The sequence below is a fragment of the Microtus pennsylvanicus genome, chromosome 1 (genome assembly GCF_037038515.1).
Source record: "Microtus pennsylvanicus isolate mMicPen1 chromosome 1, mMicPen1.hap1, whole genome shotgun sequence".
NCBI classification, from domain to species: Eukaryota; Metazoa; Chordata; class Mammalia; order Rodentia; family Cricetidae; genus Microtus; species Microtus pennsylvanicus.
Genome location: NC_134579.1, coordinates 85,919,234 through 85,936,925, shown reverse-complemented (window position 1 = coordinate 85,936,925; position 17,692 = coordinate 85,919,234). Strand labels below are relative to the sequence as shown.

At 43.1% G+C, this 17,692-nt stretch overlaps 1 protein-coding gene across 1 annotated transcript in view; it reads left to right on the top strand.

The window, feature by feature from the left end:
* Nucleotides 1-17,692, top strand: part of B3glct (beta 3-glucosyltransferase) — an 85,456-nt gene that overhangs the window by 38,075 nt on the left and 29,689 nt on the right. The window contains exons 5-7 of the mRNA XM_075971647.1: nt 8,726-8,802; nt 9,730-9,841; nt 13,158-13,294. Of these exons, the coding sequence (XP_075827762.1) occupies nt 8,726-8,802; nt 9,730-9,841; nt 13,158-13,294 (326 nt within the window). The remainder of the gene's footprint in view (nt 1-8,725; nt 8,803-9,729; nt 9,842-13,157; nt 13,295-17,692) is intronic.

Below are 17,692 nucleotides of genomic sequence, written 5' to 3'. Positions count from 1 at the left end.
GAACTCAGAGAACTACCTGCCCGTGCCTCTTGGTGCTGGGATTAAAGGTGTGCGCCACCATGCCTGGTTTGGCTCAGCTTTCTGATGCTATCACTATACTTGACTTTTGAGATGGGTGCTTCATTACTTAGGACCCTTTCTTTTGGGTTGAGATTGATGGGTGTTAATTTGTCATATAAGGTCTTTTTTTATTATACTGAAGACTTATTACACTGCTGTTAAATTATCCATCCTTTCATTTTCTGGATGTCTAGTATTCAGTTTATGAATAAATATTAATAAATATTTATTTTATACAATAATATAACAATATTACATACAATGAAAAATATATAATAAGTATTATTATTAATAAGTATTTTTTTAAATATCTGGGCAAAATATTGCAGGAGAAAAATAGTTTTTTAAAAAATAAATTCACTAAAATATTTTTTAAAAATTCACAACTATGATTTTTTTTAATTTTTATTTTTCCATTTAATTATTTACACTTCCTTCCCTCCTTCCAATTCCCTCCCACTCCCCTACACTCCCTCCTTCCTCTCCTGCCCTGCTTGAGAGAGGGCCAGGAATCCTGTCCTGTGGGAAGTTCAAGGCCCTCCCCCCTACATCCAGGCCTAGGAAGCTGTGCATCCACATAGACTAGGGTCCCAAAAAGCCAGAACATGCCATAAAAACAAGTCCCAGTGCCTTTATCAATGGCTTTTCAGTCAGCCCCCATTGTCAGCCACAATCAGAGAGTCCGGGTTGGTCACATGCTCATTCAGACCCGGTCCAGCTGGATTGGTGAACTCCCATTAGAACAGGCACACTGCCTCAGTTGGTGGACCAACCCCTCGCTGTCCTGACTTCCTTGTTCCTCTTCTCCCTCCTTCTGCTCTTCAACTGGACCTTGGAAGCTCAGTCCGTTGCTCTGATGAGGGTCTCTGTCTCTATCTCCATCTGTCATCGGACTAAGATTCTATGGTGATATTCGAGATAATCATCAGCGTGATAGTGGGGCAAGGACAGTTCAGGCCCCTCTCCTCTGCTGTCCAAGGACCTAGCTGGAGACATCCTGTGGACACCTGGGATCCCCTCTAGAGCCAAGTCTCTTGCCAACCCTAAAATGGATCCCTTACTGTAGGCATCTTCTTCCCTGCTCCTATATCTGCCCTTCCTCCATCTCCACTCCCACTCCCCCAAGCTCTTGCCAGACATTCCCTTCTCCCTTCTCTCTCCCCCTCTCCCCTTCCACCAAACTCACCCCCACCCCTACCCCCACCCCCATGCTCACAGCTTTTGCCCTGCAATCTTGTTTGCTTCCAATTTCCAGGAGGATCTGTATATGGTTTTTTTTGGGTTCACCTTGTTATTTGACTTCTCTGGGCTTGTGGACTATGGGCTTAATGACCTTGGTTTGTGGCTAGAGTCCACAAATGAGTGAGTACATACCAAATTCATCTTTTTGGGTCTGGGTTATCTCACTCAGGATAGTATTTTCTATTTCCATCCATTTGCATGCAAAATTCAAGATGTCATTGTTTTTTACTGCGTATGTATTCCACACTTTCTTTATCCATTCTTCCATTGAGGAGCATCTAGGTTGTTTCCAGGTTCTGGCTATTACAAATAATGCTGCTATGAACATAGTTGAACAAATGCTTTTGTAGTATGATTGGGCATCTCTTGGGTATATTCCCAGGAGTGGTATTGCTGGATCCTGAGGTAGGTTGATTCTGAATTTCCTGAGAAACCGTCACACTGATTTACAAAATGGTTGCACAAGTTTACATTCCCACAAGCAATGGATGAGTGTACCCCTTACTCCACATCCTCTCCAGCAAAGGCTATCATTGGTGTTTTTGATTTTAGCCATTCTGACAGGTGTAAGATGGTATCTCAAAGTTGTTTTGATTTGCATTTCCCTGATCGCTAAGGAAATTGAACATGACCTTAAGTGTCTTTTGGCCATTTGGACTTCTTCTGTTGAGAATTCTCTGTTCAGTTCAGTGCCCCATTTTTTAATTGGGTTAGTTAGAATTTTAAAGTCTAGTTTCTTGAGTTCTTTATATATTTTGGAGATCAGACCTTTGTCTGATGCGGGGTTGGTGAAGATCTCCCGTTCAGTAGGATGCCTTTTTGTCTTAATGACAGTGTCCTTTGCTTTACAAAAGCTTCTCAGTTTTAGGAGGTCCCACAACTATAATTCTTAAAGGCATCATTTATTCATTTTAATGCTTTAAGATGTCATTATATATTTATTATTTTGTGCTTTGTTTCTGATGCATTCCTGCCATGCTGTGTGCACATGGGACTCAGAGGGCAACTTGCTGGACTCAGTTGTCTCCTTCCATAGTGTGGGTCCCAGGGATCTATCTCAGGCCATCTTGCTTGGTGCCCGACTCAGAAACATCTGTATACACACATGCCTTTACCTAGTGCATTCCGTGCAGCCCAGGAATAGAACCCTGTGACTCCAGGTGGGGGTTGCCCAGCAGCAGTGACGTCTTCTTCTGGTTGAGAAGCCATCTCGTTAATGTTGACTGTCTGCTTTTGGATGGCCAGTACCTCAAGTATTTACTGTCCTAGATACTGGTAACATACTTCCTCCTGCAAGGCCACACCTCCTAGATCTCCCCAAACAGTGAACAGTGCTGTGAACAAGGGAGGACCAAGTGTTCAGATACATGAGTACATACATGAGCACGTAGGGACAGCCTCATCTCATTCAAGCCAGCATCCCTGGTGCATAGTAGACACTCAAAACCCACTGTCAAACAACAATAATATTAACAGTTACTTAATTCCCCGTCTGTCGTGTTAGCTCATCACAGGAGACAATAGGCCCACAGCTAGTGCAGGGAACTTACTGAAGGTCACATGGCTGAGAGGGGAAAAAACGCTAAGATTCAGATGGAAATACTTGGCTTCCAAAAATCGGGTCTTTAAACACCAAGGTTTACTGCTTTTATGAGGAAATGATTAGTTAAATATATATGTGCTATAAAAGTATATTTAGTAGTTCAGTTCAAAGTACATGGCTTATAAATAAAATTTATAACGCTATAATACATTTTCTTTCTGGAAAACAGTTAATGATTAAGACAGGTATATGGAGGAGATATATATATATACACACACACATATATATATATACATATACTTGGAAAGAATATTAGTATACTGTCACTCATAATGTTCTAACCTATAAATGAACACTATATTTTAAAGAGTATAAATCTGTCTCATATATGTTCCAAGAAGCATATCATACAGCCCCATTATGACAATAAGTATATATCTCTTACAGAAGGAGTTGTAATAATAAGCAGATGTGGATTTTTATTATAGTTTACTTGTTGATCTGTCAGCTCAGTTCAGTGCCCCAGGGCTATACGAGAGTTGGGCTTAGATATTGGGATCTTAGCCTCTTTACCTAATACCTACAAATGTCTTGGCATCTGCTGTCTGGTCTAGCTCTCAGGTCTGCATCGTGGGGTGAGGGAACCATAAAGTTTTGTTCTTCAAAGCTTAGGCCAGTGAAGGAAGGTAAGGGCAAATCACAAAGACTGAGAACTATCTATGGACAAAGAGAGACCAGGGGCTGGAAAGCTGGCTCAGCATGTAAGAGCATTGGCTACTGTTGCAGAGGACCTGGGTTCAGTTCCCAGCATCCACACTAGGGATCACATCCAGTTCCAGGGGATCCAACGCCCTCTTCTGGCCGATGAGGTCTCCTGCATGCATATGGTGCACATACATACTTGTAGGCACAAACAGAAACATACAAAATAAATTTTTGAATGGAGAGATAAGCAATTGAGTTAAATCATTGAATTTTTTTTTCCAGACAGAGGCAGGAAGATGAAGGTGGTACAAAGCTAAATCTATGAAAGGTTAAAATTATTGACAACCGTTTAAATTTTCATTTGCCTTGATGTATTTTCACATATTAGCCTCTTTATTTGTTCCATTAATATCTCCAGATATGAAATCTTCATGGCTCCCCTCTATGTTAAGAGTAGTGGTCACCGGGCGGTGGTGGCTCACACCTTTAATCCCAGCACTCGGGAGGCAGAGGCAGGCGGATCTCTGTGAGTTCGAGGCCAGCCTGGTCTACAGAGCTAGTTCCAGGACAGGCTCCAAAGCTACAGAGAAACCCTGTCTCGAAAATAAAAAAAAAACAAAACAAAGAAAAAAAAAGAGTAGTGGTCTTGGGCTGGATATAGCTTAGTGGTAGGGTACTTGCTCCATGTGTACAAAGTCCCAGGTCTGATCCCCAGTGCCACCAAACAAAATCAAGCAGATGAATAAGTCATTTCTCTACTGTGACACTGACCTCAAGGCCCCTTTCCAAATGAGGAAGATGAAAAGGTGTGTGTCCTGGGGCCCACCAGGGAGTTAGAGCCCTGGCTTTACAGTTGTTTGCTTTCAGTAATCATTGCCTGCTTTAAGCATGAGCCTGTTCCTTGGGACAGATGAGTTCAAAGGAAGAGCGGCGGCATCATCTCGGGGACTGTCTTCACAGAGATGGTGACACCCAGGAGGTACCACTGAGGCAGAAGTGGGCTTTGGTTCAAACACAGCAATCTTATTGACAGGTTAAAAGTCTCTGTGGTTCCCCTACCCTTTGATTCACCCACATTTGATCAGCGGCATTCCTCATCCCTTTGTGCTGCTTCTGCTCGAGCCTCAGCTCTCTCTCCACACATTTGTGTAGTCTCTTAGATTTGAAATAGTGGCATGCGAGGGGCAGGTGGCCTTAGATTGTGGGAGTCCCTCTACTGTCCTCAGAATAACCATACACAGCATTTTCTTTTCATGATTTTTTTATTTGGAAACTCTCTTCTGCCTCCCTCCTTCTTCCTCCTCCTTATCTTCTCATAGACTTGGTACTCACAGTGTAACCCGGGCTGGGCTTGAATTGGCAGTAGTCCTCCTGCCTCAGCTTCTTGTAAGCTAGGATTGCAGGCACGAGCCATGAGTGGCTCTCTACAATGAATTTTCTTTTCTTTTTGGGAGCATGTGTGTGCATGTGCATGTTTGTGGGTCTGTGTATATGGGTCTGTGTGCGCATGTGTGAGTGTCTGGGTGTGTGTTTATGGGTGCACACACCTGTGTAAGCCAAAGGAAGGTGTGAGGTCCTGCCCTCTCTCTCTGTTTTATTCCTCGGAGACAGGGTCTCTCACTGAACCTGGCGCTTGCTGTTTCTTCTGTTAGGCTGGATAGGCAGCAGACTCCTCTCTGCTTTCCACACATAGTTGGGGTGACAGCCATGCTCGGCTTTTATGAGTATGCTGTGGAATTAAGATCAGGGTCTCATGTTTCTTCAGTGAGCACTCTTACCCACTAGGCCTTATCCCTAGCACCTCTTTTTAATTTTACTTTTTCTTCTAATTTTACTTTTCAGTGCTGGAGATCAAATCCAGGGTCTTGGTTATAGTAGGCAAGCGTTCTACCTTTCTGTTGCTTCTCTGTCTGCAAAAAAATGCTCTCTGTCCAATGGCTTGTTAAAACCATTTGTTTTGTGTCTCTAGGTGCCTAGAGCTGGCGACCTAACACCTTTAAAGGCGGTCAAAATCTTGTAGTGATGGATTAAACACAGATTGAATCATTTGATAGAAAATCTTATTGTGACCTTTTAAAACAATTCATTTGATATAATTGTACCTGCTCATGTGTGTGTGCAGGGGGTATCACACTTGTTAGTATGTGTGTATGGAGGTCAGCAGACAATTTTATGGAGTTGGTTCTTTTCTTCTACCTTTATGTAGGTTCTGGGGATTGAATTCTGATTGTCAGGGTTGAGCAGCAAACACCTTTACCCACTGAGCTCCCTCCCCAGCCCCTTTTGTGACTTTTGATTATTAGAAGCTGTGTATATCTGCTTCTGTCATATATGATGATGATATATCTGAGTATGTGACAAAAATAAAAGCTCTTGGACTTTTTGACTAGAGTAGACTAAACCTTCTTTATAATTAAGATGAGCTTGCCTTCCTGTCACAGCACTCAGGACGAGGTTTATAGTGTGGCAGCTGGAGCCTGCTTGTCACTCTTGAGTGCATAGTCGGGGACTGTAATCCACAAGACACGTGTTTATTAAATACGTCTTAGAGATACATGGCCACAAAACAAAGCCTGACCCTTCTTGCAGTAACAAATAGAAGTAGATAAGAGGCATATCAGACGATTTAGTGAATTAAAAATAATGAAGTCAGGAGTTGGTTTAGTTCACTGTTAATCCATAGAATCCATTTCAGAAGAGGATTTGACTGCTGTTTTGTGCTGAGCAAACTCTTGCTGAATTTGTATTGTGGTAGAAGTCATTTACAAGCTGGTGTCTAGCTTCTACCAGCAAAGTGGTCTTGCCGTTGGCGGGGAAGCCTAGGTCTACATGTTAATACCGTACATGTCCCATAACTGGGATGTGGAATCATTTTTGGGTGAAAACGTGAGGAATGGCCTATTCCTCTGATGGTTTGGATGAGAATGGCACCCATAGGCTCATATATTTGAATAATGGGTCCCTCGTTGATGGAACTCTTTGGGAAAGATTGGGAGGTGTGATCTTGTTGGAGGAGGTGTGACATTGAGGGTAGCTATAAGTTTCAGAAGCCCACTCCACTGCCTGTTAGCTTTTTCTGCCTCATGATTTTGTCTCAAGATGTGACCTCTCAACTGCCGCCCAAGTGTCTTGCCTTCCTGCTTCCTGCCACACTCCCAGCCATGATTGTTGTGGACGCTAACCCTTTAAAATTTGTGAGCCCTAAATAAATGCTTTCTTCTATAAGTTGCCTTGGTCATGGTGTCTTATCATAGCCATACAAAAGCAATGAAGACAGAAGTCAGTACCAGGAGTGGGGTTTAAACCCATACAGACATGCCCATTGAATACTGTAAGCCCAAATTAAGCATTTTCTTTTATAAGTTGTCTTGGTCATGTTGTTATCACAGCAATAGAAAAGTAAGACACATCTCAATTTACAAAAAAGTATAATCATATGCCAAGTTTACTGAAGCCTTTGGAAACACTTAGCTCATCCTCATGGCATGACAAAACAAACTTTGTCACTTCCTGGTTCCTTCAATTCCTGCTCACACAGGAAGTTGCTTTATTATAGGATTCATACAGTTTCTCTATTTGTCATTAAGATGCTTCCATTGTTATAATGCTTGTATCATAATTTTATTTTGTTTTGCTTTTCAAGACAGAGTTTCTCTGTGTAGCTCTGACTGTCCTGGAATTCACTCTGTAGACCAGGCTGGCCTCAAACTCAGAGATCCATCTGCCTCTGCCTCCCTAGTGCTGGAATTAAAGGCGTGTGCCACCACCACCTGGCTAACTTTTGTCATAATTTTAATGGCTACTTTGTGACTCATTAGCACTTGCTTTCCAGCTTAAGATTTTAACAGATTTCTATACTTCTTACTTAGTTTATATTACCATTCACATATAATTATTTTAGTATTATGCAAATATTAATATCATTAGTTTATACATGATTTTTGCTCTTGTATATGAATTTATATGCATATGTGCATACATTACAATTTTTAAAAGGTGATGGAAATTTGTGCATAATTCAGAAGCAACAGAAGAGAGGCCTTGAATTATTGATTTTGTTCTATCTTAGATAACTGTTAATTCAGCCTTTAGGCTTGCTTTTTTTCTGAACATGTCATATCGTGTGTCTGATCTAGCTTTTGATTGTGTTTTTTTTAAATTTGTACATGAAAATTGAAACAAATACTACATAGAAGAAGGAAATGAGGTGAATTTGATATCCAGTGGCAGCAATTTATTTTAAAAGCTATGTCTTCTTCAATAATAAATTTATATGTACTGGAAGAAGAGTGGCATGGAATTGAAATTGTTTTGCTGCCCTGCGTCTCCAGGGCGGCGTGTATGGGCGGTGCAGTCATGGTGCAGTTGCCCCCCTAGCACTCCAGGTGTTTAGGAATTCATCCTTAAAGTCTTTGTCGGGCATGGATTCATTTTATATCTAATGCAGTTGGAGACACAATAGCGTGTGCTGGGGGAGAAGGCTCAAGCATGTGAGATAAGAAATTCTGACTGTTGGCTTTCCCAACTACTTGAGATACAGCAAATGGTAGTGAAATTTCAAGTTACCATGCACAGCCTTGAGTTCATTACGCTTTGTCTGTATCCATGTATATTTATGGAGCCATGGTGCGTTATTTTAGGCTCTTTTAGTTCTGTCTGTGTTTATCAATTTGTAGGTCGAAATTTCAGTAAGCCATTCCTACTGCCTGGGTAATTAAGGTTGATATTGCTGGTATTTAGACTCAGAGTGGTGTTCCTATGGTGCTAAACATCTTTAGGGGCATTTTGGGTACTTTAAGCGAGAAGTTGGCATGCGATTGATGGGACGGTGCATCTTTTTGCTCAGACAGAGACTTCATAGGACAAGCTTTACTTCCATGTGTGTAAAGGTTTGTTCCCGTGCCCCGGAGACAAACAACCCTGGGGGCTTCCCTCTCTGATTACACTTACTAATCTCCAGTTAGCACCATGAACACTCTTGGGGTCTGGGCGAGGGGAGGGGGCTAAGTTGGTTGATCTCCTCTGAGACGCATCACTGCTGTAGCACCTGAAGCAAATCAGGAAGCAGAATGCTGCTCAGGATAGCATGCCAGCTCTTGGGACCACAGCACCGTTTGGCATTTTTCAAAGGGCTGTTGTAATCTTACTTTTCCTCTTTGATTGTTATGTTTTCAGGATCTTCCCAGAGTCCTCCTTCTCCATCAGCTGGCGAAGCAGGAAGGTGCTTGGACCATCCTTCCCTTGTTACCGCAGTAGGTACCTTTAACTTAAACAGTTTCAGTCATTGGCATTTGGGCCACCACACTCTTGTACTCCTTAGTAAGGTTTTTCAAGTTAAGAGGTGGTTTGTTTCCTGAGGGGCTAAGTGAAGTCAATTTGAGTTTTATATTTTGTGATCACTGAATTAAGTAGATGTTTTTCAATGATTGGTTCTTTATCATAGTTTGTTTTTGCTTATTTTCTTTTAAAAAATGATTTACTTTAGTTTATATGCATGAATGTTTGCCTGTGTGTGGGTATGTGCACTACCTGCTTGCAGTATCCACAGAGGCCAGAAGAGGGCATTGGATCCCCTGAAGCTGGTGTTACAGACGGTTGAGAGCAGCCATGTAGATGCTGGGACTCAAACCCAGGTCCTCTGCTATAGCAACCAGTGCATTTGACTGCTGAGTCATCTCTCCAGCCCCATAGTTTTTAATTTTGGGTGTGTTTCTTTCTTAAATGATGCAATACTTCAAATTCATGTTTGAAATTGTAATTCTAAACTGATGTTGTTATGGGCAGAATGAATTGTAAGCATTTTCTCCTTCTGGGGTCCTTTAGTCCCTGGCTTGCTTTGCAGTCAAAGCTAAGACACAAAGCTAAGATACAAGGGGACTGTGCGGAGAACAGGACAGTCTAGACACCTTGTCTTCCCCTTCACCCATTTCCTAGAGCCAGGTGGTTGTGGCGCACACCTTTAATCCCAGCACTGAAGAGGCAGACTCAGGTGGGTCTCTGAGTTCAAGGCCAGCCTGGTCTACAGAGTGAGTTCCAGGACAGCCAGGACTGTTACACAGAGAAATCCTGTTTTGAAAAACAAAAACCAAAACAAACAAAATCTTACTGTAATTCATTCTGTATACTATACAGTATCTACACCATGACTCCATGGGCCTTAACCTGTTTCTTCCCATCAGCTTTTCTGTAACATATAGCAAGAATTCAGCATGGATCTTCTTCTGTGAAGAAGAGACGAGAATACAAATCCACAGACTCCTAGAAACACTCAGGCGATATGACCCATCTAAGGTGCGCAAACTTCAAAACTATGTTTGACTTGGGCGGGAACAATAATTCAGGGTAAATGTGATTTTGGTTAAGAGGTATTGGAAATAATAGCTTGATTTCTGAAAACTGTGTTGTAAAATTCTCTGAGGTTTATAGCGTATGGAGAACATAAAAGGAGCCATTTTATGTGAGAAATCTACATCTATATGTCTTGACAGCATAAGGAAGTTAAAAACAACAACCCCTTTTTAGTGTTACCCACCCAGTTTCCATAGGAGTATAATTAAATAAGTTATTTTTCCCCATCAGGAAAGGACACACATATAACATACAGAAGAATTTTATTTATTTTTTATTTTATCTTGTGTGTAGGGATGTTTTGTCTACGTGTGTGTGTGTGTGTGTGTGTATTTGTGTGTGCACCATGTGCAAGCAGTGCCCATAGAGGCCAGAAGAGAGCACTGGAACCCCTGGAGCTGGAGTTACAGATGATTGTGAGACATCACATGGGTGCTGGGAACTATGCCTAGGTCCTCTGTAGCAGAAAGAAGTGCTTTTAACCACCGAGCCATCTCTCCAACTCTCAAACTGATTATTTTGATGTCTTGAGGTCCTGGGTCTGATATCTACATCCTCAGCTCACAATCTGATCACTTGGGGTAAGAGGACTTGGAACCTTCCTGGTATTCTTAGGACTGGCTCCATCCAGACTGGAGTGTGGGGATTGAATGTCTGGGAAATGCAGGTCGTGTGTTTCCCAAACACTGCATTACTGCCATGAAAATCACTGAGTTTGGAGGCTTTTAAGTGTTGGAAGGACCCATTAGGATTTCTTTCTGCTGTTGATTTCTGAGAAGCCACGGATAAGCCTGCATGGGAAGGCCATTAGGGGAGAGAAGGATTAGGAGCATGTTTGGTCCAGCCCTTCCGAATGATGCTATTCCCCAGCTATGGGCCTCACTGCAAACGCAAACCATCTGTGAGACTTTTGTTTCCTTCTGACTTGAATGTTGGGGTTCCAGCCTCTTCCCCGCTGTTCATATCACCTGGAGACTCTTGCCCTGTTACCCATGGTTCTGATTCCGTGGGGAGATGGTGACTCACAGTGTCTTTTTAATGAAAATGAGAGTAAAAAATGGAAAAAGTTCAAAGCGAGTTCACGAGAAGCAAGTTCAGAACCGAGGCAAGGGGAGACCTTGCCCTTCCTTTCTGAACTCTGCATTGTGGAGAGAAGAAAACGCTAAGATTTATTTCTTTTGAAAGTAGCAGGACCGAATATAGATGACATAATGTTGAGGTCATTTCAAACCAGTGGGGCCTTTTTCCTCTACTGTTTGAAATCTTTGGAGGGAAAAAAAAGCCGATACCGACACAAATAAGCCATATCAAAATAACTGTCGCGTGTGGGGGCCTGGGCATTTTGATTCCGGCACTGTTTTCACTGTTATCTCCGAGTCATTCTTACAAATGCAAACGTAGGCTCTTGTTCAGTGTTTTAAATGTATAAGTTTAATAGCTATCAACGTTAAAGTGCCTCCCCTTTATTGTTTGAACCCTGTCTTTTCCGCTCCGTAGCATGCCTTTAATATCAGTGTGTCTGATGAGGCGTATTAACTTTGATTTATTTTTAACAGCAATGAGGCGTGGTGCTGGTTAAAAGCGATCCTAGCAGAATATCATCAGTTATCTTTCCAGTTTTCTCTGTTTTACTATTGTTCTTTCTATAAAGCCACTAAGAAAGCCATTCGCCAGGAAGGAAGATGTATGGCTCTTCCCATAGTCTCCATGAGTCCTTCCTAAGATAATTTATCACCTCAATAAAAATACTCGTAGACTAACGTATGCGCTTTGTAATAGCTGGGCGTTGTAATGAGGAGATAAAGTATGATGCTATGTTTTATGTAAAGCATCAGTGTTGTCATGGAGATCTAGTAGTGACAGCTCAGTGTGGGGAGAGGGTCCTGACAGCGTGGCTTCCAGGCCTGGGAGCGGCTCTTCCTGTCTGTCCCACCTGACAGTGTTGTCTGCACATCCCATTGCCCGCTGGACGCGTGCCTCCTGTGTTTCGTTTTTCTCAGTGGCTGTGGAGGTCTGAGCCAGGTCATCTTGTTGTGGCTGGATGTGGAAGTTCTTCATTGCTCTTGAACGCGATGAACCCAGCCCAGCCCAGCTGCCTCTTTCCTATCAGGTTCCCCACACCTGCTCTGTGCCAGGTGCCGGGAGCGGGTGGGGAGGGGGAGGGTCTTATCGTTCCAGGGACTTCACCCTGACAACATTTACTGTTCTTTTTCAGGTTCTTCTTCTTACCATGGGCTTTTGGATGTTATTTCACTATTGTTTGTTTGTCGTAAGAGGTTTCCTTCTCTTTCCAGGGCAGCCCCACCCCACCAGCTATTGCGCTTTCTCTAATGTCTCTTCCTTCTGTATTGCAAGTGCATCCCTGCTGTTGTGGGTTCCTGATCCATGCTGAGTGAATGAATGAATGAATGAATGAATGAATATGATTCTGGGAGGAAGTTTTCAAAGATTTGTTGAAAACCCTTTATGGCTGGGGCTGGAGAGATGGCTCAGTGGTTAAGAGCTCTCTCTGTTCTTGCAGAGGACCCACGTTGGAATCCCAGCATCCACTGGCTCACAGGCTTTTGTAACTCCAGTTCTAGGAGATCTGACGCCCTCTTCTGGCCTCTATGGGCACTGCATGCATGTGGTGCATAGATAAACACAAGCAAAAGACTCGTTCACATAAAAGAAAACTAATTAAATCTTTTATATTCGTATGCAGGATATTGTATAATATACCACTCAGGCTGGCAAAACAGCCCAGGGGTAAAGGCACCTCTAGCCAAGACTGACTGTCTACGTTTGAGTGCAAGGACCCACAGTTGTTCTATGATTACCACATGCGCGCGCGCACACACACACACACACACACAATCTAAATAAATAAGGCAATTTAAAATTAAAACATTCTTATATTTATGGCACACATGTATGCACACAAAAATTTAGGCAACAAGACAGTTTTTGAAAATTAAAAAAATCTTGTATTTATAGTATAACGATGGCTAATATTTTTCACACCAATGACCTGATCCTGAGTTATTTTAGCTATAAAGAGTGTGATATATTTATTATCATACTTGTATTAATTATACTTTTATTTGGATTCTATAGAAATACATAATTTATCCTAACTTCATCTGCCAAGATATTTAGTTAACTAAATAGTTTAGCTTTAATATTTTAGTTAACTAATTCAGGTGCTGTAATTTTGCTTTCAGTCTGAACATTAAATGGCTTGTCAAAAGTGATGATGTTTTAACTTTTTATTTAACAGGAGTGGTTTTTAGGAAAAGCTTTGCATGATGAAGAATCAACGATCGTTCACCATTACGCCTTCTCTGAGAACCCTACAGCCTTTAAATATCCCGACTTCGCTGCTGGCTGGGCCCTTAGCATTCCACTTGTAAATAAGTAAGAGCTTATTAGACATTTTGGGGTGTGTGTGTTGTGTCACCGAGTTTTGTTACTGGTGAATCGTAGGTTCTCACATGAGTTTTTCAGCCTGAGGTGTTCCATGGGAGGGGAAAAAAGCGAAGGACAGGGGGGTCTTGCCTCAGCTGGGTCCCTTACGAAGCCCTGGAGATACATCACACCCCTCCTCTCTGCTTCCTCGTAATTTCTGGCAAAATAAAGTGACTAATAAATCTGGGTAGCAAAGGGCCAGAGAACACGGAGGAAGCATGACCTTTGTGCAAGGACTTCATTTGTGACCATGCACCTTTGATCACCAGTAAGAAGAAACTGTGACTGCAGGGATTGGAGAGGATGCCAATTAAGGGAACGGATATGTAGATGCTGCGTGGGCAGACTCAGGCCAGCTCCCGAAGGCGCCCTGGGCAATCTTGTCTCAGGCCAGGCAATCATGTCTCAGGCCAGCTCCTGAAGGCGCCCTGGGCAATCTTGTCTCAGGCCAGCTCCTGAAGGCGCCCTGGGCAATCTTGTCTCAGGCCAGCTCCTGAAGGCGCCCTGGGCAATCTTGTCTCAGGCCAGCTTCCAAAGGCGCCCTGGGCAATCATATCTGGCTGTTTGTGTGCTTCGCTGCAGCAAGACACTTCCCAGTGTGGCATGGAGAGTGAAGGTGACTGAATTCAATCAAGGAGAAATGTGGTTGTCTTTAGGTCTTTGTTGGTTTATATTAATTATGCACCTTTATTGGAAGATGGAAAATGGCCTTTGTTATCATCAGAGATGGAAGGGTTTCTCTAATTTTTCATTGCATGTCCTATTTCTAGGATTTGGGTCCTTGAAAGTGTTTTGGGCCATTGTAGAGGAACACATACGTGTGAATTTGCAGCTGTACTAAACACCTGCCTGACGCAATTCACGGTTGGTAGTTTTGTACACTGTAGCTCTCCTCTGTCCCAGTATAGACTCCACAGCTGCCCCTTTCTACAGGGGTGTAGCTCCGTGGCGGGCGATTATCCAGCCTGTACGATTTTAATTTAAATTGGAGTTGGTTGGCCACTTTTCACTGTGGCAAAGAACAAATGACACCGAATGCGGAAAATTATCTGGCACTGTGTTTCTCCATTTTCTTGGAGTAATGTGAGAAATTCCTGAACTGCTGTTGATTGTCACTAGAGGTTTTTAATTCAGTTAGTTTTTAAGTGACACATATTCACACCGATGGCCACGTACAGTGCTTCAGTGTGCGCAGAGGCTGTAATGTTTCAGCAGGGCTGTACGTGCGCTGGAGAGATGGTTTGGACGCTAAGAGCACTGTCTGTTCTCGCAGAAGACCCAGGTTCGGTTCCCAGCACCCACGTGTAGGCTCATAACCACCTGTAACTCCAGTTCCTGGGGCTCAAATGTCCTTTTCTGGCCTCCTTAGGTACTCAATGTACACACATGGTTTACTTAACATCCATGCACACAAAATACTCGTACACACGAAGTAAAAATGAATATACAAGCTAGGGTATGCATATTTGTCTTCTAAAATATTATCATTTATGGTAAGGGCATTCAAAACCCTTTCTTCTGAGCTTTTTAAATGATTGCAGTATGTAATTATTAGTTTTTGTTTTATTTCTTTTTTATTGTGTTTTTAGAAGGTTTTGCATGTGTGTATAATGAATGTGTGATTGTGTGTGCACACACATGCATGTGGGTACATGGAGCCCATTGAACTCATTTGTGGATGGGGGAGACTGCCAGGTGCACCTTCTAGAGTGTCTCCCATCTTCTCTTCTGGCCAAGTGTAAGCACAGGTCTTGCTGAGATGGGGAGAACTCAGGGTTTTATTGTGGTAGCTGGGTGTGTAGGTATCTTGGCCTGGACTGCTATAACAGAATACCACAAGCCAGGTCATTTGTGAGAAAGAAAGGTGTATGTCTGTAAGTTCAGATGTAGACAGATTTTTCTTTGGGCTGCCAGTTCACACACCCAAAAGAGCAACACAGGAACTTATTATTAATTATGAACGCTCAGCCTATAGCTTGGGCTTGCCCCACTAGCTTTTATAACTTATTTAACCCATTTATATTAGTCTATGTTTTGCCTCGTGGCTTTTTACCTCTCTTCCATCTTGTACCTCCTGGCCGCGTGGTGGTGGCGCACGCCTTTAATCCCAGCACTTGGGAGGCAGAGGCAGGCGGATCTCTGAGTTCGAGACCAGCCTGGTCTACAAGAGCTAGTTCCAGGACAGGCTCCAAAAAAAAAAAAAAAACACAGAGAAACCCTGTTTCAAAAAAACAAACAAACAAAAAACCATCTTGCACCTCCTGTTTCCTCTCCGAGTCCTCCGGCATCTCCTTAATCTTTTCTCTTAACTTCCAGCCTAACTATTGGCCATTCAGCTCTTTATCAAACCAATCAGAAGGTGCCTTTCAAAGACACATCTTCACAGTAGAAAAAGATTATTCCACAGTATTTGGAGGCTGGGAAGTTCATGATAAAGGAATTTACAGTTTCAGTAGCTGGCAATGTCTCCCCTGTAGTTTAGCGCTAACACCCCTCACTGTGACCTCTAAAGAGAATGTTGTGCCCAGATTACGACCCCCAGGGAGACCACCAGAGAGGCCCAGTGAGGTAGAGAGGAGTTGTAGCTCCTCCATAGGGTAGGCTTTTAAAGGTGTAGCTACAAAGAGGCCTTTTGAAGCTGCTTTGGCACGGGTGCAAGGACTTTTGCTCTGTCCCATCCTGCTGTGTCAGCTAATTCTGTGTTCTTCAAGCAGGGCCACCCTGTTCCTGAGTCAGGCCATCTTTATCAGCCTGTACCAGGTGGCTGGCTGGGCTGAGCTGAGTGTCCTTGCGCTTGGAATCTCCCAGGTGGGAGAGGGAAGGAAAGTGCTGTCTTTCTGAGAACGTGAGGCTAGTCCGTGTTTCTAATTTTAAAACATTCTGCCAGGAAATTCCTTCTTGTCCCTTTGAGAATAAGGGGTGAGTGTCCCACAGAGAACACATCTCCTTTGGGCTTCTTTTAGATGGCTACAAACCCCTTTGTGATGGCTACTGACCTCCCCAAAGATGAAAGCCCCTCCTCCTAAGAGGAGTTTTATAACAGGACACAAACGTTCATCGGAAGCTACAGTAAATTACGGCTGATGGGATTCGGGTCAAGAGCCTGATTTTTTTTTTTTTTTACACAGAGTTCAGAAAGCTCCCAGCATGCCCCCGTAATGCTGGCACGGTAGAGAAACGTGCACCCGGTGACCTCAGCATTCAGTGTCATCGGCTCCTTACCACACTGAGTGCTGACAGCGAATGAGAGCTGTCATCCATAACCGTGCTCTCTCCCTTCTCCCGCCTTTTCTCCTGTCAGCAAAACAATCAAGTAAAAAAAAAAAAAGTAGACTCTACCACAGCAACAAACCCAAACTCTGGTCCTATTTTGCTTCTTCTTGATGTAGACAAGGAATAAAAAAAATAATAAGATAATGTAGCCCCATCTAGTATTGCAAACTCTCTGTGGCAAGATTTATTAAACTATTATTATCAAAGCTTGTTCCTTCCCTTCCCTTTCTTCCTTTCCAACCCTCCGTGAGCGTTTGCACACACACACACACACACACACACACACACACACACACACATACACACGTGTATGTGTTGATCACTCACTGAAAGCAGCTAATAGTTTGAAAGCAACCATAAAGGAAACGGCTGTTCATCATAAATGTTGGAAGCAGCATGCGGATATAGGTTGATAGCATCTGTTTGTGATATTGCATTCTATTGTGGGTCAGAAAATTCTTTCCTAATAAACTCTGGTAAAATTTGATTAAAGGCCTGGAGAGAAGCCTCATTAGTTAAGAGCACTGGCTGCTCTTCCAGAGGACCCTGGTTTGGTCCCAGCGCCCACATACCGTCTCATAACTACATGTTATTGCAAGGGATTCAATGCCCCCTTCTGGCCTCTATGGGCACTGCATGCAAGGGTACACAGACATACCTGCTGGCAAAACATCCATATAAATAAAATAAATACGAATTTAAAAAATTAAGTTGAGATGTTCTTCATCCCTTTCCCTGCAATGTCCTTTGCTAGAGAGAGGCAGGCAGCACAGTGAGAGAAGTGGAGAATTTATTTGCCTTGCTCTTGGTCTGAATTATGCGAAGAGGAGGAGTCTTGTTTTCCCTCTGATGTGGTACTGTCACACTCGGGGATCAGGGCAGTGTTTGTGCTGATAGCCTTCCAGGGATGGTTGCTTAGGCTTGGTCTTAAAAACAAAATGGTTACTCAGTGAAGGCTGGATGTAGTAGACTGGATGGGGCAGGGAGGGGTGTGGTCCAGGGAGCATGGGGAGGTTAAGACTCTGGATGCTGGTGGATGCAGAGCCCCCCAGGCCAGGCAGAAGTGTGGGACTT